Source organism: Perna viridis, chromosome 3 (genome assembly GCF_037379345.1).
Source record: "Perna viridis isolate PV_CMFRI_1.1 ecotype Kerala chromosome 3, ASM3737934v1, whole genome shotgun sequence".
Taxonomy (NCBI): domain Eukaryota; kingdom Metazoa; phylum Mollusca; class Bivalvia; order Mytilida; family Mytilidae; genus Perna; species Perna viridis.
In genome coordinates this window covers 644,104-668,720 of record NC_142447.1, presented here as the reverse complement: position 1 = coordinate 668,720, position 24,617 = coordinate 644,104, and the positions used below count along the sequence as shown (strand labels likewise).

Here is a 24,617-nt window from a genome sequence, read left to right as displayed (position 1 = left end):
CCCAAGTGCCTGTAATTTTTTTCTAAACATCTTAAACTTTATCGCTATTTTTAAAGCATTTTAAATACCAGTAAAATTCAATAATTTTTAATGAGTTATTTTTAGCATTGATGCACCCATGACCCCTGCCTTCCAAATAAATGTTTACTTTAAGGGGGAGTGACATTGAAGTTTTATTTGAAAGGCACAACTCTCGTAATCAATACCAGCATAACTTTTATGATATGGCACCTTGTGGTACATTTTCAAAGTGACCCTTTCAATTTTACTCAACTCTTTGTCTTGACATCAGGAAAATGCTTATGTCTAGCCCCTTCTTGGCTCTAATTCCTCATCTCAAGTTATTATCTTGACATCAAATGTCTACAGACTTTATTACAATATGGCCTTTGAGGGGTGTGGGGTGGGGGTGATGGGGACTCCTACCACATATGGAAAGAACCCAATTAATGTCATATTGCACATGACAAGGGAATGCAGTAAAACCCCTCATACAAGCAGTTTTTATAATCATTTAAGGATCTTTACATGACACTACAACCAGATTTGCTTTTAGAAGCAGAGGCCATATTTGATGTGCTGGAGCTTTCACCTGGTGACTGATTTAGTTGCCCTAAATAGTCTTCTGGAATCATCTATTGCAGTGTCAAAATCTTGATAGTGAATTAGGTACTCTGGATAGGACTGAGCACGGTCAAATATTACAAAAATAGAGGGATCATAAGACCTGTCCACACAGGAGTCATAAAGTTTGTGACTCTGTCCAGGAATTTCTGGAGGTCGACGGAAACCTGACTTTCCTTGAGTAAACATTCCTACAAGAACTTTAGCTCTGAACATGTATTGTATCTGTCACCAGAGACTGAGGCTCTGACATAATTGTGACTATAGCTAGCATCTCTTGCAAAATAAGATCCTTCACCATATACTGTAGCATTCTTTCCACTTTTACGGAAATTGAAATTGTTGGTACATATCCCTCTACATGTATCCAGGCTGTCTGTCCCATGAAATAAGTCCCTTTCATCCACAGAGGTAAAGCTAGAATGACTTTTCTCACCATCCGCAAACATAGATTTCTACCTTCTTTTAATAAATAAGAAAGCATGTGAAAAAGATCATATCATGCCATACTCGCAGATAATTTATGTCACAGTTCATACAATCATGATGTATAGGGGAGAGAGCTTTTAAGTCTTCTCTTTGACTAAATTGATAAATAACTGAAAAATTGCCTTAGGTGGTTGACTGGATAATCAACAAAAAAATATTTAAACATTCAATCAAACAATTCATTCAAACATTTTACTAAAAAAAATCTCTAATTTTTGTGAAATTGTAGAATCATTTGGAAAATATATAGGATAGCTTATGACATGTATGTTTCAGAATTATTGAACTTTGCCTTATTATTACAAAAACTTCTACTTAAAACCAACTTACACCTGATATTCAGACCACAGCTTTCTATTCTGTACTCTGTATATACATTGAATACAAGGTTTCTTTTTTACCATTGTTTTCTCAAACGACTGCTGGACTTCTTGGTATTCTGTAGTTTTTGAGCCAATCTCCACTAACTCAAACTCGTGGGCAAGGTCCCAAGGGGCAAAATGATCAGGTTTTAAGTCCTGTCCATATAACTCCATGGACGTACTTTCTATACTATGTGGACTAAAATAATTCAATGGAATGAACATAAGTATGTCGAAATCCTAGTATTGGTCATGAGAAAGTATTCAGCAACTTTAAAGTTTCTCTAAATCACTAACTTTAGGAGGGAGTTATGTGTCAATTAATACCCCCATCAAAATAACCAATTACTTGCAAAATTAAAGCAAATGAGTTAACATTGCTAAAACAATCCATCTCCTTACTAATTAGTGGGGGAGACTAAGTGACCAATAAATATCTTTAAGGAAAATTAATACATATTTTTCAAATGTATTGCATACAAACAAAAGCATAGCTGAAGGTTAGATTTTGGTAAAAATCTATTTTGAAATTCTTTTGACAAAATAACCTCAGAATCTGTTTTTGTCTTCCTTGTCATCTGCATAAGTTTTATTTTAATTTGTTATGGCAAACTTCAGACGGCATTACTAGTTATATATTGACATACGGTAAGAATAAAGGACTAAATTACAAAAGTGCATTTCACAAATTCCCTGTGCTGAGCCTCATGACAAGAATAATGACATAAAATATGTAAATGCATTAATTTTCGCGGAATCTACCAAGTGAACAAATTTGCCGGTATCAATTTTCATGGTTTCAGAAAAAAATTTTGAGAGTTATATAGTGTTAAAATAAATTTCTGTTCTGTCCACCCTAAAAATAGTGAAACTTAGTGTGTTTACAGTAGGTTATCACCCTTTATCTGAATCTAACCATTTCATGTTCAATGGTAAGTTTTAATTATACATCAAAAAACTTTGGGGATTTGATTAAAATCTTATATCTTTTTATATTTCTTACTATTTTTTCATCAGTAAATCCTGTTCAGAAACGAACAGTGGTCTTCGTAATATCTGTCTGTCTTGTAGTCAGTATTTTGTTGTGACATATCACCAAATGACAATTGATATTTCTGTGTGTAGTTCTAACGGGAGTATAGATATACATCTTGTTTCTTTAAATACTTCACTTCTTATGTATATATCTTCAAGTCCTGCAATTCATTGAAATATATGTTATATATGATAACTTTTTTTGTTAAGGTAAAAATAAGTTATAAGATGCACATCGGCTGAACATGATCATTTGTAAGGAAGTGAAATTGCTATAGGACAAGCGTTTATGCCAATGTTTTGTTGACATTAAAAGCAGTTTGCACTAAGGTACATTTAGATGACACAACATTTTGAAATACTATGATGCTAGATCTATATTCACCAGTCTAGAATTTCTATATAAATGAAGACTTTGTATCACCTAGGTTGTATAAAAGGGCAAAAAAATCCACATTTTACAGATTTTGTTAAAATAAAATAAGGCAAAATTTCAGATAAGCTCATGTATACATAAAATTATAATAGGATAATTAATTGGAAAGAGTGAATAACCAAAATATGATGACAAGTGCCAAACCACCCCTAGATTCAATGAGTGTTCGAAACTTGTGCGCTAAGTGAAATCTAAATGAAATCTTGGTATGAGTGATCATACTTTGTTTATTTGTGATAACCATTTGATTATCCTATTTATTACATAGATTTTGGCTACAAATCACTAATTCAGATTCCCATTACTCTCTATGTTAATTTGCTCATTTTTAGGGGATCCTCAGTAGTTTACTTAAGTTTAACCTAACCAAAACCATATATCACCTGAAACATGTACTGTATGTCACTCAAAATTTCACAAGGGGTTTACTACCTTGCAGTGCAGCATTGACACTCGGAACTGATCTACCCTAAAAATATCCTGGGGAATCCTAAAAATTATTTAGACCATCTTCATTTATAGTTCCACCAAATTAGTTTATTTAAATTTGAGGCAGCATACCTTGGGCTCAAAATTATCAGAATAAAATTCTCTTTTTGAAAAAAAGTTCATTCATTTAAAAATATTAACGACTTTTTTTACAATGGCATGCTAAAGGGACTACTATGTACCTTAGTGTAGGACTTTTTTTGCATACATTCCAAATCAGTGATGCAATTGGTGGTCTGTAACTTAAATTTTTTTGTTTTTTTCGTTGCTATTTTCAATACAAAATAAAAAAAAAATTGTGAATGGCAGATTAATATATATTACAAGTGACAGTTTGGCATGAAAAAGTCTGAGAGCAAAATTACCAAATTTATTTCACAGTATGAATTATTGTTAATTTTTACACAGGGAACATTTGGTAAATCACTGCTATATATACATGTGTATTAATAATACCTGATTTTAAGTCAATTAGTCAAGACAAAAATTTCATCTGTATCAAAGAGAGCAGGATGAGAATTGACACTAAATGTAAAACCTTCTAAATTCAAAGCTGCATGTTAATTGTTTATTGACAGTTGAGTCAGTATGACTAACTTAATGGCATTTGTGGCTAAGTAAGAAATGAGAAACAATGTTTAAGTGGCCAATAGTCATTGCATATTATTTATAATTGTGTTTTTGCTGTATATGAGCGTTATCAGGTACTCAATACATAGAATTAAGTTATTTATTTTAAATCACCTCTCACGATGGGTGACTTAAATTCTTTTAAGTATAAAACATCATGCATCTCTATTTCTTATCTTCGTGACTCTTCAATAAACTTACTGAATCAAAGAGAAGGAATGATTTGTTGTTGTCTTCCCAGTACTACCTCCACTATGTCAGGTAAGTGGCTTTGGCTGTAGGATTGTCAACAAAGGATGGGGTACTTAATCGCCTCACATTAGCGTAACGTCCTTTGCCACCAGCCATGTGTAAGACACAAGAATGTCCATCATTTAAACCAAATGTTATCTCTACATCACACATTTCTCATCCATACACTACATTCTAAAAGAAAAACTGGAAAGACATTGTCTGATACATGAACAATTTTACCAAAATGTTTGTTTCAAATGCACATTTCATTATAAAGTTCAAGGCAGGAAAATGAAAATGAATCATATTCAAACACATCTAGTGAAACTAAGAGCATTGGCTGTAATCACTGATTATTGTTTAAGGCAATACAAGCTATAGTAAGTGTTTATCTCGATGTACACATGTATAAAACCTTAATGGTGGACCCAGGGACTGAAAACCCCCTTCTTTGTTAATTTTGTTCAAACTTCAGACACAGTAACCTTGTGACTTGTAAGACTTACTTGTATCCCAGCTGTAGCCTTCAAAGTACAACACTGCTGTTCAATCTTGAAATTGACTTCTGGTAGAAATGTTATCCATTTTTGAAATGATTCAGCCTGCCACAGGTATGGTACAGCATACTCAGAATGTAGATCATAGCATGATGGATTCTTACAGTCTACCTTCTGCAGTGCCAGACAGATGTAGTTTTTACCCACTTCATCAGAATACAGACTCCAAACACATCATAATTAGAATGTTTCTTTCTTTCTATCTCAGTCTTGCTGTTTTCTACAGTAACAAACCTATTATGTCTACCTGAGGTTTTGGTAGTAAGTCTTTCTGTCATTGGTTGCTTTACAATTTGTTCCTTAGATGAAGGATTAACAAATTCTGTTGATGATTTTTCCCTCACATATTCTGTTGATGATGTTCCTGTCACATGTCCTGTTGATTATTTTCCTGTCACAAATTCTGTTGATTATTTTCCTGTCACAAATTCTGTTGATGATTTTCCCTTCATATGTTCTTTTGATTGTTTCTCTGTCACATTTCCTGCTGACAGTTTCTCTGTCACATTTCCTGTTGACAGCTTTTCTGTCACATTTCCTATTGACACTGTTCCAGTCACATGTTCAGTTCTGCAGTCACATCCTCTGTTGATTTTTCTGTCAAATATTCTGTTGAAAATTTTTCTGTCATGTGCCTTGTGGATGATTTTTCTGTCACATATTCTGTTGATAACTTTCCCGTCAGATGTTCCACTGACCCTTTTTCAATCAAATGTTCAGTTGTCTGTTTTCCAGTCATGTATTCTGTTAACGGTTTTCCTGCCTCTTGTTTTTTAGAAAGTTTCCAAGTCACAAGATGTGTTGATGGTTTTCCTGTCACAAACTTTGTTGATGGTTTTCCTGTCACAAATTCTATTGATGGTTTTCCTGTTACAAATTCTGTTGATGGTTTTTCCCTCACATATTCTGTTGATGATGTTCCTGTCACAAATTTTGTTGATGGTTTTCCTATCACAAATTCTGTTGATGGTTTTCCTGTTACAAAGTATGTTGATGGTTTTCCTATCACATATTATGTTGATGGTTTTCCAGTTAGAAATTCTGTTGATGGTTTTTCTGTTACAAATTTGTTGATGGTTTTCCTGTCACAAATTCTGTTGATGGTTTTCTTGTTACAAATTCTGTTGATGGTTTTTCCCTCATATATTCTGTTGATGATGTTCCTGTCACATGTCCTGTTGATGATTTTCCTGTCACAAATTTTGTTGATGGTTTTCTTGTCAAAAATACTATTGATGGTTTTTCTATCACAAATTCTGTTGATGATTTTTCTGTAACATATTCTGTCGATGTTTGTCCTCCCAAATGTTCTGTTGATTGTTCTCTTGTCACATTTTCTGTCAAATATGTTCCTGTCATATGTTCTGTTGACAGTTTTCCATTGGAGGTTGTCTTGATGGATTTTGGTAAAGCAACTAGTTTAGAACTAGGTATCTCTTTTAAAGATTGTTCTCCAATGAATGGTTTTTCTTCATTTGACTATTGGAAAGTTTGATAATGTAAAAAAAAATTTATCAGCCATGGCTTCTGACTTTTTAGAACATTTTTTATGTGCTTTCCCAAGGTCATCTTTGGAAGAAGTTACTGTACAGGACTGATGTAATATACTTTTACTCTGCTTTTTTAATGGAGATCCATCTTCATGGCTAAGGTAAAATTCTTTGTTGTTACTAGTGTCAATAGATTTTATAGGTGTGATAGTAGAATCCTCTTTAACTGTTTTACTCCTATCTGATATTGAACCATTGTCAGTTTTATTCTTCATCAAGCAACTTTTCAGAACAAATTTATCATTATCAAAACCATGTGGGTTTTTGTATTTTGACTTCCTTGGTGGTACATACACTATTTTTTTTAAGTTTTCATCTGACCGATTCGTCTGATGACAAGAATCTAATACCCACTGGTTATGAAGAGTTGAAAAGGAATGATTAAGTTTACAATTTATTCCTAATTTACATTTCCCAAAGAAATATTCTTTACAGTAATGAAGAAAAAGGACACGGCTTGTAATAATCCTTTACTTCTTCATTATAACCGTCTAGTTTGCAGCCCTCTGTAGCTGTAGTCATGATATAATCTGGCATACTTCCAGTTTAAGATTTTTATTACATCTCTATCTGTGAAATTTTCTAATCCACACTGATGTTTATATTATTGTTGACAGACGAATCTAAGTGATGAGGCAAACTGCAATCTATTAGCATCTACATTGGCCTCTTACGAACTTTTGGCAAATATGGAAAAAATGGCAGGATTCATCAAAGCATTCACTGGACATGGTTCTAGACTTGGATGGATTGTAGTATTGCTTACAAATGTTCAAATCCTTGGAAAATGGTGCTATATATTTAATATCTGAATTCAATTTGTAAACTTTTTATTTTTCTTTGAAAACCATTCATAGGCATGTGAATGTCCATTAAAGATCTCAAACCCCTTATGTCACATAAAGTCATCAAAGTCACATATTTCATCACAAAACTCTACAATATACTTTAAAACTTCAATTTCATCAGTGTCCTCTAAAACATCTTCGGTATGGTCTAATTGTGACGCTTTCTTACTTCCTAAATTGGCACCCTTTTCCACGGAATCTGAGAGAAACTTGGGTACACTTATTTTCATCTGAGTATCAGAATCAGCAAAACGTTTTTTTTTACCAGTTTTATCCTTTTTCTCCTTCCTCCTTCTACTAATATCTGTAGATTTTCCTCTTCCTTGTCCACTTCTTTTAAAGCCCCTGTTAAAATCAGGTTTTTTTCTCTCTTTGTGGTTGTTCCCTTTAGTAAATTCCATGCTTTTAGTTAGTTTAATGTTACTCCTTGCCTGGATAAAAAAAAAAATACAAATAATCTGCTATTTCAATGTTTGGTTAACTTGTACATTTCTTACAGTTGAAAGGAGAGATTGTATTTTCCAGACATAACCCTTTTTTATTAATCTAAAACAAAAAATTGAAAAGGAGCCCACTTCCATGTTGACAAACATTGTGCATTAGATAATTTTTAGTATCCATCAATGAATTTCTGGGTCAATGTCTGAAAACTGGAAAATCTCTGTTTTATTAAGTAATTCCCATAACTCATGGGAAAAATGGATATTTCTGGTTCTCCAAAATGCCATGAAAATTGTGGCTATCATTTATGGTTATAAACAGAAAGTTAGACAATAGTATACGACGAGGCAGCATATCTAAATTAACAATAAAAAGTGGGCTTCCTCACAAATTTACACATTTACCAAATATTACGAAAATTCTGTTGGTGTTTTTGAGTTTAATTGTACAAGAAGACGGCCCTATAAACGTAAGATATACCTTAATCATATCTATTTGGTAACCTAACAGCATCTTAGCCTTTTCTATTCCCTCTGGATTTCCAGTGATAATGAATTTTACTTTCTGCAAAAAAATTGAATAATTTAGGTACATCATAAAGGAACCTATATACATAGTTGTAGCATACTAACATGCTCAAAACAGCAACAAAAACAGCTACGATTACCATTCTAAACCATATACATGAAATGAATTTAAAATTCATCTGAATAGTGTTGATCTCTGCACAATGCATATCTACCCCAACATACCTATAAAGACTCACACAACATCAATGAAAAATTTAGAATCTTTCACATAAAAATGTAAGATTTGTGATAAGTTTCTTTCACATGAACTGATCCAAAGATTAACAGGTAGAGGCCCTACTCATGCTACTGTTAATTTCAGTTTAACCCCTGTCACATTAATCAATTCTACTGAGATGTAAATTACAAAATTCTGCAACAGTTTGTCAGAAACAAACCATACTAAGAATTTATCTCTTTGTATGCTATCAAAAATATGGTGCAGTGGCAGATTCAGGAGAGGGAGTTCCAAGTTTGGACCCCCATTTTTGGAAAATAGTGTTGGCTTTTTGCAAATAGCCTGTCCTTTTTGAAAATTAGATTGGAACCCCCCTTTTTTTGTTATTAATAAATTTCTGGATTTGCCTCTGTGGTTACTTATTCAATAATCACATACAAATTTGGAATATTTTTATATTATATACTGTCACATCACTATGATTTATATTGAAACGACATGTATCCTGAATGACCTTGCTGTTGTTTTCCTTCACATTTTATAAATCAATGATTTTTCTACTATGTCTGGAATATTCAGCTCATCTTCCACATTTTCATCTAAAATTTAAAACTTTTCTTTTTCACAAAAAAATGTCAATTTTCAAATTTAATCTAGTTAATGTAAAACCTATTGATATTTACTTGGAAGAAAAAGCCTTTTTTAAAATTTTTTTCAAACAAAAAGTTTCATTTCTAATTGTTGTAAAATGTCTTGTGAGTGTGACCTGTACAGTTCTAAATATTGTGTGTGGAGAAATTAAGTTATCTTAACAATTTTTATATCATTAATTATTTTGTTTTTTTTTTTTAAAGAAAAAAACAATTTAAATGAGGCTTAAGAGATTTTTATTTAGAGGTGAGGAAGATCGTTATTTATTTTGGGGGAATTTCATCAAAGGTCACAGCTGCACACAAAAGCATTTGACAAACTTTAGATTTTAACAAAAATCATTATCAGCTTTCTACCTGATCAAATCTAACAAACAATAAGGAAATACAAATTCTACTTTTTTTTAAATACATATACAATACATGTATATTGCCGTAAAATATCAAATAATTTGACGAGCTTCGGGAACAGTCAGATCATGAGGGTTCCCTGAGTTAACCTGACTGTTTTGAAGCGAGTACAAATAAATATATTGATATTTTTGGCAATGTTCATGTATTGTTTTATCCTGAAACCACATTTTCTATATAAAACATGCTAAATTTGTCCAAAATAGCTTTTTTCAGGAACCTTTTGGGTGTGGTGTTCATTGAGGGCACCCATAAACTTGTTACCTGTTTCCTGTTTTTGACATAATGCTCATAAATGAAAAGGTAACCAAGAGACAATATTATGTAGTGGAGGAATAAAGGTTTGCGTTAATTGACACCCTTTCTTTGTATAGCAGAAAGCTTAGTTGCAGGATAAAAGTTAAAATATAATACTACCAAAAACCTTGTCAGGCACTCCAAACACAAATTCTAACTGTGACCTTTGACCTTTGACCACATTTTGATTCTGAAATCAGTATATAATAAATAGCTGTGCTAAAATACATGATACACATGTTCATTATTATTTTACTGCTTCAAATCCCAAAGTAATATCTCTTAAACAAAATCCTAAAACATGAAAAAAAATATGAGAAATGAAGTACATACATTTATTAATGACATCTGAATGATTTAAATCATTACTCATATGATAGATCTAAATCAAATTGACAGTGTTTTGTATTGTCAGCAGTCTCACATCTTCATTTGAGTGTTTTGTATTGTCAGCAGTCTCACATCTTCATTTGAGTGTTTTGTCAGCAGTCTCACATCTTCATTTGAGTGTTTTGTCAGCAGTCTCACATCTTCATTTGAGTATTTTGTCAGCAGTCTCACATCTTCATTTGAGTGTTTTGTATTGTCAGCAGTCTCACATCTTCATTTGAGTGTTTTGTCAGCAGTCTCACATCTTCATTTGAGTGTTTTGTCAGCAGTCTCACATCTTCATTTGAGTGTTTTGTCAGCAGTCTCACATCTTCATTTGAGTGTTTTGTCAGCAGTCTCACATCTTCATTTGAGTGTTTTGTATTGTCAGCAGTCTCACATCTTCATTTGAGTGTTTTGTCAGCAGTCTCACATCTTCATTTGAGTGTTTTGTATTGTCAGCAGTCTCACATCTTCATTTGAGTGTTTTGTCAGCAGTCTCACATCTTCATTTGAGTGTTTTGTCAGCAGTCTCACATCTTCATTTGAGTGTTTTGTCAGCAGTCTCACATCTTCATTTGAGTGTTTTGTATTGTCAGCAGTCTCACATCTTCATTTGAGTGTTTTGTCAGCAGTCTCACATCTTCATTTGAGTGTTTTGTATTGTCAGCAGTCTCACATCTTCATTCGTTATGGATTAGCATTATTTGCTGGACATTTGGGTAAAACACTTAAAATATTTGTGTGGCAGAGCCAAGTTTTGTACATATTTTTTATTAATTGTCATGTTAATTATAGTTTAGTATTTCATTAATTTTATTCTTAATTAAATTCATGAAATTATGTTTTCAGCTGATTGAATCTACCTGATTACAGTTAATTTATAGTATTCATGTTTTCAGCTGATAGTATTCTCCTGATAGCAGTTAGTCTTAATTTAGTAATTCTAATCTTGTAATAATTATTTTCAGAGTAGTAATTTATAACAGTACTTTTGGTTATTTATTTCTATTGGTCAGTTTTGGTGATAGGAATTGTGGGACAGTCATGTGTCATATTTTAGGCGGGAATCCTTTGTCTTTGTTTTGGTCACTTGACTTAATATGTTTTGACTGATGGAAGCCATTAATTTGTTTGTCTAACTTGAACTCATATTTTGGACTTCTTATTATGGATAGTTTCCTATTCTTTTGAAGGTTAGTCTTATTACTTCAATCCTTTATTAACATATCTATGAAACCTTATTTTAACTGGTTTGAGTTGTGAGATTGAGAGTTATGAATGACATAGTGTGAATGGCTGATTGATTGTATAAAAAGTGTGTGTAAGTGTGTGTGACTTGATATAAACTTTTAAACTTAAATATTAAACTGCATAAAGTAACTAATACAGATAAATCAATTAAATCTGGTATATAAATTATTTGATTGTTGTAAATAATTTATAAATAATGGTTAAAATGACAATTTTGACATAAAAACCATTAACTAGGATTTTATCATATTAAATGAGTGTTTGATTATGATTTTAATACTTAAATAAGCATATAAACTCAATATGTAAATAACTGGATAAATAGACAAGGGAGATAATATTTTTGTCCATTTTTGATTAGATTTTTAGTAGCTTAATATTTATATCTTCAGGTGGATACAGTGTACGTTATTATTACTGTGTACTATGTAGCAAATTATCTTGGGTTGTAAACCTAACCTTTGCAAAACCTGCAAGGTATGTTTTGTTGTACTTATGTGTGCTTTTGCTTTGCTTATGTATTGTTTATTAACATAGTGTAATGTTGCTTTAACATTTGCTTTTGCTTAACTAATATGTTATTTTATATTTTTACTACACAACATTTAAAACAAGATTGAATACAGCAAATATATTATTTACTGTGATGTGCAGATGCATTCTTTAAGATGTGCATTTAACTATGTAAAACACATATAGATTACAATCAGAATGCATCATACTCATTTTGAACAGATCTGATATTACCGTATACATTTTTAATATATTCATATTTGGTAATTATGGGAATATTGTACTTTTCCTGTATCATATATAATTACTAGATTTATAAGGTATTTTATAGTAATTGTTGAATAGATAGTTAGAATATCTTTATTGTTATTTCAGGGTTTTATAACCATACTTTCTTTGAATGAATAAAGAACCTATTAGAACCTGAGATAGTGTTTATTGTTTTCTAAAGACCGTAAAATACAGCATTGTCACATTTGCCAGACTGAGACAAACATTTTGATTATTGTCCACATTCAAGCACATTTTTAGAAGTCTGCCATTAAAATCATATTGACTGCTGTGATTTTTATATACCAATCTTTGTTGAGAGTATATCAAGGTAACCTGCTGTCCATCTGTCTGTTTGTCTTTCCACAAATTGTACAATGACATATTAATGATTTGAGGAATTGTTTCTTTGTTTTATAATAGGGATGATAAAAGGTTATTAATAACCATGAATAAAATAAATCACCTTGCCAACAACAGTAAATATGAAATCCTTCAAGTCTAGACATTTCACTTTTTTCACTGATATGATTCCATCCATTTGTTCCACTTTTTTCACATTAGTACCATTTTTCCCAGTGACAAGTCCTACCAAGTCATTATGTACCCTAAAGATCTCCTTGTATTCATTTCTCTGTAAAAGTTACATGCAAGCTACTTGAAGGGCCTCACGAGTCTAGAAGGGCCAAGAGAGGATACGCATTTTCATGCAAGTAAATTATGAAATCGAATGCTTTAAAGGTCAAACCAAACATAAGTTGAAAGTTAAAATGGCAAATCAAAGAAATTGGGATAAAAACACTTTAAAAAATTGATAAAACTGGTATTGATGCACAAATATCAGATAAAGTATAAATGTATTAGTTATTTTCAGCAAATGAATATCCCCAAAAAATTGACAAGTGTAGAATATTGTCAGTCATTTTAGGATCATAAATGTTCCCATAGACTGCTTTCATATTCCATTTTTCATGGTGGTTTGTAATGATTCAATTCTATACTGCTTTTCTCAAAACTGCTGCATAATCAGCAGAAATAAATTTAATTTTTGCTGTAGTAATATGGTACATAGACTTGAATATTGATCACACACTGATAAATAAGGGAAAATCTGTTTAAAAACAGCCAATTCAATTATAAGCCTCAAATGAGCATATCCACATCCTGCAAAGTTAGATAACTCCAAATGTAAAGGAATAAAGTGTGAACTTACTTGCTTTTGATACAGTCTTGTTTTTTTCATCAACTTTTTTACATGCATGTCTGATTAACATTTGGCATTTTCCTCAACTTCCTTATTAGGACACTGTTAAGAATAAATACAGTAGTAAGTGTAGACTATTAGTACTGTGTATCAAGTAGAGATACAGGTATATAACAGCTGACACCACATACATGTAGTCACTTCGTTGCTTCTACAAGCTAGGTTACCTGAATCTTATTATCATTTATAAAAAATTGTAAAATTGCAAACTGCAAAAACATGTTTTATTATACCTTAGTAATTAATATCTATAGTTCATCAAATGAAACATTCTAATTAATTTAATACTCCTAAAGGCCTTGAGTGTTCTCTTTATTTGGTCAACATGTTTTTACTATTATACAACAGTATTCTTTTTCTTTACAAAATTTATGTTAGTATAGTGTTACTTATCTGATGAGTTACACCCCAAAAGACTATTGACCTGTCATTAGTTTCCTAACTATTTGCCCTATATAAAGAAATATGGCTCTGTATAATGTGATATAATAGGTATATGGAGTTCCTAATTTCCTGGGATATCTAGTATGTTTCTTCAGACTCTGGTGTAAATTTGTATTTATTGTCTCTTTCTGTATAATAAAACACTTACTGCTTACTGATTGTATATTTGTATATAACTGTAAATTTATTTTCCCTTTGGCAAAGCCAAAGGCAATAGTTATACCTCAGGTGAAATAAATTTACTATTCCCTTCATACCCAGTTAATAAGTATAAACTATTGGCTAGGGTAATAGTTGGCAATAGTTTACATTTTTTTCCCTTCCAATTCTCATTGCCTGAACAAAGTTCAGATGTTGTCAGAGTTAAACCTTGAACAACATTAAAATTCAATACAGCATGATCTGATCATGGGAACACAATTTGCTCATAGATTATGAAGATATTATCATAAACATTTGTCTACTGTTCATTCCAGAAGTGTTACTGTATTAACCCTCAATACCAACTACATGTATTACCTTCTGCCTCAGATGACAGTATATGGTACATGTAGGTATCTCTGGATTATACATATACTGTTCCCCTCATGTTCATTCAACAAACGTATAATATGTTCTGTGTGATTTACAAAGAGTTGAACCATAAAGGTCATTGGGTGATTACAGATGCCACATATTTCACATTAAAGATTAATGACATAAAAAGGGACATAACTCCAGAACAGTAAATGCAAAAGCACCATAAATGAAATTTACTATAATTTAAAGTGAAAAGAACTATTTAAAACTTGAATTTTTTTTCCAAATTATCAGGAGATCACAGTATTCAAAGTGTCTTTGAGTAAGGGTATAATAATACATGCAGAAAACATCAGGTATTAGATGTACAACAAATACTCACAACATCAGCTCACTTGATTAAATACTCACAACTAACACCAGCTCACTCGATTGCTCATTGTATATTACTGCCAGAACACCAGAATCTTTGATAAAGTCTCCATGGATTCCATCTTCCTGACATCTGAAGAAAGGAAATTCTGTTTTCAATGCTGTCTTCATCAGGAGCACATGACTGAAAACTTTCCTTAATTATTATTTAAAAGAAGTACTCTTCCTATATATATACACTTCTTGAAGTGTTCACGTTTCCCATTTAAGCTTTCGTGCAACGTTTATCGTGCATTTTCCTTTCGTTTAAACGCATGATAGAAGCGTTCGGTTAAATGCACGTTTGGAGTGTTCATTTAAACGCACGATAGAAGCATTCATTTATTTTAGTATTTTGATTATTTACAATGTAATTGATACAACTGTTATTTTAATATTTTTTGCTATTATTAATTTAAAATATTTTCATTAATTCCATTGTCTATTTATACTTTCGTCATTTACTGTTAATATTATTATTTTTCATCGTTCTTCTATCGTGCGTATAAACACACGCTGTGAGCATTCATCTATCGTGCGTTTAAACGCATGCTGTGAGCGTTCATCTATTGTGTGTTTAAACGCACGCTAGGAGCATTCATTTATTGTACATTTAAACACATGCTAGGAACATTCTTTTATGGTGTGTTTAAACGCTCAGTGGGAGCGTACATTTTAACACACGGTAGAAGCTGTTGTTTATCATGCGTTTCGTGAGCGTTTAGTGTGCGTTTAGGTATTGTGCATGCGGGCAACATAAACGTCTCAAGCAGTGTATATGTCAACCCTTCTTCAGGCAGATATTGAGATAAATAATGCACATGCTTCATATATTTTTTTCATACAATCCTACAGAACTAGTTTAAGAATGTTTAAAGAAAATCATACAATATATAACATTTAAAATTGGTTAAAACCTGTAAAATATGGAATGCTAGATGCATTGATACAGGTATGAGACAACAATTAATTTTGTTAACTCAATAAAACTTCACGAATATAGAAACATTATAAAATCAGATTTCCATAAGAGTGTTAGAAAAATTCCTTTTTTTAAAATTTTTAGCAACTATGCTTTGGAGACTCCATAGACATGAAAAGTGACCACTGCCAACTGTCCTAATTTTATACCTCCTTCCACAGGACAAAATCACAACTTTTACATAAATTACAGAATGAAAAAAAATCCCTTGTAACTTTGATCCTTGCACTACATTTCTGCAGCAAATACTAAGCAATAAAGTTTAGGACAGCAAAGAAAAAAATCAGAAAGAAACACACTAAAAAAAGGAACTATATACAATGAAAAATCATGGGGAGTTGATTGTGATCTCGTACCTATTAGAACGGCTAATTTCTAAACTCAAATAAATGCTTCATCTGTGGAAAATTTATTCATTTCTGAGTCTAACTGCAAAAGATTTGCAGATATTTGATAAAACAAGAAGTTTATTGCAGGAGCCCCCGCGTCATTTGTTATTAGTGATTTTTTTTAGTAAATCAAATGTGTCTGTAAGACACTAATGATGCCCCCGCTCGCTAGATTTGCCAAATTAGGAACATGTTTATTTTTTTATGAAGACATGGTTTGCAGATTCAGAAATCCTTCCAAGACTTGTGATACTCATGGTCTGTTGGTTAAGCTCAATCCTTCCAAGACTTGATATTGACAAACTGTTCCAGTAGCGTTACTCGAAAAGATTTTGGGATCAATTTGGGGATCAGAAATTCCTAATTATATGCATATCTACATATTGTATCCTGGCCACATGGTGTCTTGAAATTCTGTTTGGTAGTGTCAGACTAGTTGTGAAAAGAAGACTGATGGACGGATTAATGGACACATAAAAAATGTTAATACTCCCCATAACAAATCCCTAACTTTGTTGCTTGGGATATATTTCTGACAAAAATAACAAAGTCTAACTATCACCCAGTTCCGTAATAATTCATGAAAATTAAGATCCTATGACCTTGCACACCATCATTATGTGTAGAAACATCCTGCAAAAACTATTTTAGATGTAGTTCAAAAAAGTTTAAACAGCTTCTAATATATGTTAAATTTTTCATCTATACCCTGTCCACTGGTTATGAATGATGTTTTATTTGCTATTATTATGACGCTGTGTATGCGAAAAACTCTGACATATAAACACCATATGCAGGAGATAAAGGTATATTGCTCCACAGGTAAGGAACATTTATAATATTAAAATTAAAGTCATCTCTTTTATCATAAATCATAGTGCTGAGATGACTACTGTTGTCGAATTTGAGATGTAGGTCCAAAAAAGATGCAGAACAAGCTGTTTTTGTAGTCTTTTTTATCTCAAGCTCTGGTGGATATATTGAAGGTAACAATTTACCAAAAGAATGGTTATTAATCTACAATACATCATCAATATATCTGTATGAATCATGTTCAATAAACAGTGGCATACACTTGAATCAGTATCTGATGTGTAGTACCCCTTTAATAGTCAGAACTAGTTGCATGAGTATTTGAACAAATCTCAGTGATTTGTATAAAAAAATAACTTTAGCCATTGTGGTGATCTTCATTGGACCATTCTTAAACATTAATTCCTATAAAGAAATCTGATTTTAATGGGGCATTCCCAGCTGCAGTGTGATAATCCGCGTATGGATATCTCTTATCCCAATCACTGAAATCTACTATCATAATATTAGAAGAGACAAATCTGTAACATTTTCTTGTTACAAGTTTTTTGTTATACACCTACCCTCCATTTCAAGTTTCATCATAATCCTATATATACTTTATGTTGTTAAGGAGTTGCACTGGCTGAATGCATGACTGACTGACAAGTTGATTCTTATATATATATATATACCCTTAATCTTAGTTTGAGGGATATAAAGAATAAAAGAACTTAATTTGAGAAATTTTTCATAACATTACCAAAGCTCAATGGGTCAAATGGTATTACTTTTCATAAGATCATGTCCATCCCGATCAAGAAGCTCTACAAAGTAATTATTTCCCTTTATAACACTAATCTTGGCTCTTCACCAGCCTTCTTGTTTCTCATCCTCAGAGCTGGAAAGTACCTAAAATAAAAAATAGAATTTGTATCCAATTAGCAAAATGGGCGACAGAATTAAATCATAAAATATGATCGATTTACATGTAAATTACAAAATGAACTGCAGATATTTATTTGCATTATCAACAGTTTCAAACAACTTAATACTGAAATACCATGTCACTGATTTATACAAATGTAGTTCCTTTTGAACAAATCTACTTTCCGAGCAACACTTGCAGTTTGTGTTTTACAGAGACTTTCACACAATGCCTGTCATGCAGAACATTCCACTGACAATGCCTGTCATGCAGAACATTCTACTGACAATGCCTGTCATGCAGAACATTCCACTGACAATGCCTGTCACGCAGAACATTCCACTGACAATGCCTGTCATGCAGAACATTCCACAGACAATGCCTGTCATGCAGAACATTCCACTGAACATTTATTGGTTATTTTACAACATTTTCCTTTCTCATCTGAATTTTTTTTATTGTCAGTTCACTTTAATGCTTTTTCATATATATATTATCTTTGCTTCAATTACATAAATAAGTCATAAAAATGTTTTATGTGCCAAACACACAAAAATTTTGCAAGTCCCATAACTCACAAAATTTGTAATAAGAATAACTCCTACCCTATACGGAGGCAAGTGCAAAGTGATTGTGAAAGGAGATGCAACACTGCTACACCCATCTAGTATGAGAAACATACAAGCTGGTAATCAATTAGGGACTTACAAATGAAATAACTTTATCCCTACCTACTGAGGTACATCATCAACAATGTTTTCTTTTTTAGAGTATTTACCAGAACTACATCATCAGCATTGTTTTTTAGAGTATTTACCTGAACTACATCATCAGCATTTTTTTTTAGAGTATTTACCTGAACTACATCATCAACAATGTTTTCTTTTTTAGAGTATTTACCTGAACTACATCATCAACAATGTTTTCTCTTTTAGAGTATTTACCTGAGCTACATCATCAACAATGTTTTTAGAGTATTTAACTGAACTACATCATCAACAATAATTTTTTAGAGTATTTACCTGAACTACATCATCAACAATGTTTTAGAGTATTTACATGAACTACATCATCAACGTTTTTTAGAGTGTTTACCTGAACTACATCATCAACAATGTTTTTAGAGTATTTTCCTGAACTACGTCATCAACAATGATTTTTAGAGTATTTACCTGAAATACATCATCAACAATGTTTTTTTAAGAGTATTACCTGAACTACATCATCAACAATGTTTTTAGAGTATTTACCTGAACTACATCATCAACAATATGTTTTTTAGAGTATTACCTGAAGTACATCATCAATAATGTTTTCTTTTTTTAGAGTATTTACCTGAGCTACATCATCAACAATGTTTTTTAGAGTATTTAACTAAACTACATCATCAACAATGTTTTTTAGAGTATTTACCTGAACTACATCATCAACAATGTTTTTTAGAGTATTTACCTGAACTACATCATCAACAATGTTTTTTTAGAGTATTTACCTGAACCACATCATCAACAATATTCATTTTTAGAATATTAACCTGAACAATGTCATTTGCTTTATAACAGACAGTTTCATTTTTCTTTGAAGGGATTTTCACACAATCGAACTCTACAGTGTTGGTTTTATCACTGAAAGAAACCATATTAAAATCAAAACAGAACTTCAATGCATTCATATAAAAAAGACAAGTTATAGGCATTTTTCAACCAATACACAATAATCATGTCAGTTAACCACAGTTCTGAAATGGAGGCAATAAGTATAATAGACTACTCTTTAAGTTCTGTAGCCCTTTCCATAAAAAAATATCGTAGGAGTAGAATTAGTTGTAAGTTATGACGTCACAATACTTTGATCTACTATGCAATCCTAACTTATGACTAATTTTTCACTTACAATTTTTGTGAAAAAGACCACAAGGGTGTACACTCAGATATATATAGAATAATAGTAACTTTCAATTCTGATACAGACAATATCAAAATTGAAAGTAACTATCATTCTGTTTATTGGTAATCTTGTAATTGCATTTTTGACCATTTTAATGTACTTTAAGCAAAACAATCGAGTATAACATGACCACAAACCGTTGTTGTGTGATGTCAGTTTCATTCAAAATTCTAAAGAAAGTGTGATGATGTCATAATCACTGCCAATATTTTGACCTATATTTTCTAATATCTTGTCATGTATGAGAGATAGAAAAATATTTATCAACAAGATCAAAGGAAAAAAGTAAAGATTATCGATAAACGAGAACCCAGGATAGGAATTGATAAATGGCCTGGTATCAAAGTGAGTGTGAAAGGGCAAGAAATAAGGTGTAATTACTGAATTTTTAGGTAGACAGAGAACCAAAATATAGAAGGTATAAAAGATCAATTTGAAGACTGATTATTATAGTTATAGAGGAGGAAACATAGAACTAATAGAGCAGATGATTCGGTTAATACAGCCATTAAATTGCATAATCAAAGGATAAATATGAATATCAGGGGCAGATCCAGGGTTTCAGGTTGGTTGGGGGGAGGGGGGGTGCTAATAATAAAAAACATCCTAATCTTAGTGGGGCGTACAACCGGCACACAAGTCATTGGATCTGTACCCGGATATTGATGTCTGTACTTTGGTTTACTAACAACCTTTCTCCTAAAACATGCACTTACCCCCCAATTAAAGATACCACTACTTCATCAGCTTTTATGTTTTTTATTCTAGCCTAGAAATGTATTAAATTAGTACTCTAATATACTTCTGTGACATACAGTAAACCCTGGGTGGATTTTGAAATTGGTAGAAGCATCTGTACACATAAGCAATTTTTTCTATCATTTTTGATTAATGGATACTATTGCTTATAGGATGGTCAAGTTCTATTATCATTTCTTTCCCCAAGATACTTAGATACCAGTTACTGTAAGAGTAATACGAAAGCAATTAAGTTCCACACAAAGGAAAAAATTAGGATCCAAATTTTAAGAACAGACCATATTCTAATGCCAACATTCTTTGTTGAAATTTGATTGTTTTTTAAAATGAGACTTTTTCAGCTGTAGATCAGAAACTATGGGAGGAGATAGTCTGACACACCATGAACCCTGCATCCAGATGGACAGATAAACATGTGGAAGATCATGCCCCTGACCTTTAATTGTGGGAGCATAAAAATATACACTCATACTAGTATTGACCCTCCATAGCATGTATTACCCTAAAGCATGCTTTGTTAGGCCAGTCAACCTCCACCTAAAAGTCCTGCCATTCCATACTTCTTTACATCATGCACTGTAAGGTAAAAATAAAAAAAGGCAAATGATCATAGGACAGCAAGCTTTACAATCTACACTCACTGCAACGATAGGGGTCAATTAGCAAAACTTGAAAACTGTGAAGTACTAGCTGGTATTAAGAGAGTGTCTATGGAAGACCAAGGCAGTTGGTGTACTTAATTCAAATTTTCAAAAAATTGTCACCAATAAAAGATAAGATTTTCAGAAAATGAACATTGGTTTGCAATTCACTGCAATGATAAGAATGAAATAAATTATATAGAAAGCACAAGTAACTGTAAAATAAAAGAAAATATGTTACATGTTCATAATATAACTGATTCATTTGGATCAAATTCTTAGTCATCCACTTTTTGATACAGAAAAGTCACAGTTCTCTCTGACAACATCGTGAGTTCAACATTACATTAAAACCAAAACAACAAAAGAAAAAAATGGTGGGATAAAGTTTACTCTATGCCACCTCTAGCATATTATTTGCCTGGTCTCTACATCTTCATAGCTTAATTTTATGTTCAATAAGAAACTGTTAAATGTAGACAAGTATTTTGGCATAGTTGAGCTTGCATCATATATATTGCAGTTTATTTGTTCAGATCAATATTGGTTGAAATATAGTTCATATCACAGGCACTTAAGAGTATTAGCACTCTTTAAATGGGGGGACTGGATGGGTGCTTTGTAAGAGAGGAGTCAAACTCCCATTGACAGATACATGTGCCTGTGTGGTAAATGTTTTCAACTAAATTAACTAAATTAAATTTAGATTAGTATCAATGCAACATGTTTTATTGTTTTAGCTAAAAATTACCTGATAATAATTGTTTCCGTAAATCATGTACATCTACTTTCAGTTTAATGTAGTTTCAAGAGAAAGAAACAATAGAATTTCCCTTCAAATGTGACACATGACCAAAATGAACCAATAAGAAGACAAACAATCAAAGTTTTCCCAAAATAGAATAATAAAACCTAAGAGTATAGGAATAGAGAGCACCTGCTATAAAGATGCACTCAACCATGAAATCAACCTATGGTAAACTAGTAGTGGAATCACTGAGGCATGGAATGATCTCTCACCATTCATGACAATGAATGCAATACACATTATAATACATGTATAGCAAGAATGAACACAATTTATACAATTAAGTAAATTTATTTATTTATCAGAAATACAAAGATAAAAATAATAACTGTAATATATAAAATATCCACTCCACCACAATACTTACAGTAAAAAAAGAGATAATTCATGCTAATTTCAATAAATATTGATAGAAAATTTAAATGCTGTGTGGCGAATATGGTGCCTAGAAGGTAAAAAGAAAAATAACCGTGGTAACTATATTTTTGCAGTATAATTATATAAACCCTTTCGATTTATCACTTTTCGAACTTTTTATTTCTTTAAAAGCATAAATGTGAATTTCTGAAGGTGTTTATTTTAGGGTTGATAGAAATTGACTTATCAACTTTTTTTTAATGTAATACCTGTATCATACATGTACATCAGTCAGTGGCGGATCCAGGGGGAGGAGGGCTTAGAAAATTGAAACTTGCAATTTTTAAAAATTGTTGAAAAATTTTGTGTGTTAAATCATGAAAAACTCTCAGAAAGAAGTATGATTCAATAGTAATCCAGCAAATTAGTTATTTAGTATGATTTCTTGATCCTCACCAGTGATCCTGTCAAGAATTCCCACCTCCTTACCTAAAATTCTGGATCCACCACTGTCAATGCAGTGAGTTAAATATATAAATCCTTAATCTGTGGAAATAAGTTCTGAAATAGCCTTTTTTTCTAAATAATGAGTATTCACACCTATGATAAATAATAAGAAAATAATGTTGTTCTTATTTTCACCTTTACCCAGGCCAAGGGAAAGCGGAGCAACTTGAAGAATCCAACGAATTTCCTCTATCCCTAAAACCTTCTTTTGTTCAATTGGATATTGATGTCCCAACCCGATATGTACATCAATATCCTAACAAAAAAGAGGAGGGTTGCAGCGTCAGAAGATATTAGGACTACAACTTGAAGTGCAATTTTGTTCATGCATCATGTATAAGAAAAATGGCGAAAAGCAGAATTTTCTGTCAACTCTCTAAAAATCTATACACCTTTCAGAAATTCACATTTACATGCTTTTAAAAAGTATACCAGTATGTTAAAAATACATCAGCAGATCAGCATTTAGGAGAAGAACTATTTGATTTTGTCGGGGGTCATGATTAAATTTGAAATAAAGATGCAGTAAAAGAAATGAAACAATATAAGGATGAAGTGGAAGTAGGGTGTGGGAGTATGTGGAAGTAGGGTGGGGAAGTATGTGGAAGTAGGGTGGGGAGTATGTGGAAGAGTGAATTTTATAATGAATATACAGATAATTTTATTTTCAGAATTTCCATGATTTAAGATGAGATTTATTAACAAAATATTATTTGAAAATCATAATTTGATTTGATATTTTTAATTATTGAACAATCAGAACTCATTCAGAAATAATATCAGTTAGTTACCTTGTGTTTATATTTTTATATTTAAATTAAGTATATGTCTTAAGTTTCTGAATATGACCCTGGATTGTTACCTTATTTGGAATTTCAGTAGTATTGATTATTTGGATTATTGGATATTTAATTGGTAGAAAGTCACATGCACTTTTGGAGGGAAATCCTTTTGTTCTTGTTGTCTCTATACATTTAAAATCTCAGATGGCAGACATTTTTGTAACTCAGTAAAAACTATTGGAATATCTTGGAATATTAATTTTGATGGAAGTCTAATTGTCTACTTTATGCCTATGTAACCATTATTAACTCCTTCTACTTTAAAAGGTATTTATTAGTAATAATCTTGCTAATTGCCCGAAAAATAACATTTTGAGTGATTTGAGCTGAATGAATGGATGACTGACTTATAACTTATAAAACTATAAAATAATATAAGAATAAAGTTAAATAAAATGATAAATGAGATAATATCAATCAGTAATAAATATAAAGTCTAAATGATCAAAATATTATTATTTTGATAAAACATAAATTTTTTAAAGTTGATTTAGTAAGTGTTTTATTTGTGTTATGCGTTACATGTGATTGTGCGCAATAGGTATATTGTAATCTTGTATTCAGATGTAACCATGACACTGCTGATGTTATTGCACAGAGTATTGTAATGAGTTGATATATTGGGACTCTGACCTTTGCAACTAAGTGTGAGGTAAGGAAGTGTTACATTTTTATGAAATTTGCTTAACTAATATTATTTGCTTGCTCGGTAATATTTGGCTTTCAGTTAGTAACTATTAACCATATTTTTAAGTGATTTTTGTTGCTTATTTAGATATTTCATGCTAAATTAATTTTTGCATGTCATTGTGTTTAAAACA

General features: G+C 31.7%; 2 protein-coding genes and 2 long non-coding RNA genes across 6 annotated transcripts; 1 reads left to right on the top strand and 3 right to left on the bottom strand.

The window, feature by feature from the left end:
• LOC148620562 (uncharacterized) lies at nt 1-7,061 on the bottom strand. 2 transcript variants are annotated; one of them, XM_088574215.1, is made up of 5 exons: nt 4,806-7,061; nt 4,267-4,491; nt 2,479-2,671; nt 1,444-1,674; nt 1-1,086 (listed from the first exon to the last, which is right to left on the bottom strand). In XM_088574215.1, exons 3-5 carry the CDS (start codon nt 2,487-2,489, stop codon nt 1,080-1,082), a joined length of 249 nt encoding a protein of 82 aa, XP_088430341.1. In that variant the 5' UTR covers nt 2,490-2,671; nt 4,267-4,491; nt 4,806-7,061; the 3' UTR covers nt 1-1,079. Both variants share the same exon structure in this region; 1 of them encodes a protein (XP_088430341.1).
• A 72-nt stretch (nt 7,062-7,133) lies between these two features.
• LOC148620560 (uncharacterized) lies at nt 7,134-14,973 on the bottom strand. 2 transcript variants are annotated; one of them, XM_088574213.1, is made up of 4 exons: nt 14,845-14,973; nt 13,420-13,512; nt 8,176-8,259; nt 7,134-7,685 (listed from the first exon to the last, which is right to left on the bottom strand). In XM_088574213.1, the coding sequence occupies exons 2-4, from the start codon at nt 13,465-13,467 to the stop codon at nt 7,302-7,304; spliced, it is 516 nt and encodes a 171-aa protein (XP_088430339.1). In that variant the 5' UTR covers nt 13,468-13,512; nt 14,845-14,973; the 3' UTR covers nt 7,134-7,301. The 2 variants fall into 2 exon arrangements, with proteins under 2 accessions (XP_088430339.1, XP_088430340.1); XM_088574214.1 differs by lacking the exon at nt 14,845-14,973 and adding an exon at nt 9,921-9,990 and having other exon boundaries at nt 13,420-13,509.
• LOC148620561 (uncharacterized) lies at nt 11,307-12,363 on the top strand. Its single transcript, XR_015920910.1, has 2 exons — nt 11,307-11,900; nt 12,312-12,363. It is a non-coding gene; the product is annotated as an uncharacterized LOC148620561 (long non-coding RNA).
• Nucleotides 14,974-17,776: 2,803 nt separating the features above from the next.
• LOC148620559 (uncharacterized) lies at nt 17,777-22,090 on the bottom strand. The gene is made up of 3 exons (XR_015920814.1): nt 22,034-22,090; nt 21,143-21,217; nt 17,777-17,919 (listed from the first exon to the last, which is right to left on the bottom strand). It is a non-coding gene; the product is annotated as an uncharacterized LOC148620559 (long non-coding RNA).
• Between the last annotated feature and the right edge of the window lie 2,527 nt (nt 22,091-24,617).

Coding starts and splice junctions, on each gene's coding strand:
- LOC148620560 (XM_088574213.1), bottom strand. CDS start 13,467: ATGCATGTAAAAAAGTTGATGAAAAAAACAAGACTGTATCAAAAGCAA. Junction 8,260..13,419: donor CAAGACTGTATCAAAAGCAA/GTAAGTTCACAC, acceptor ATTTTTTTGCAG/AAAGTAAAATTCATTATCAC. Junction 7,686..8,175: donor ACCAAATAGATATGATTAAG/GTATATCTTACG, acceptor TTTTTTATCCAG/GCAAGGAGTAACATTAAACT.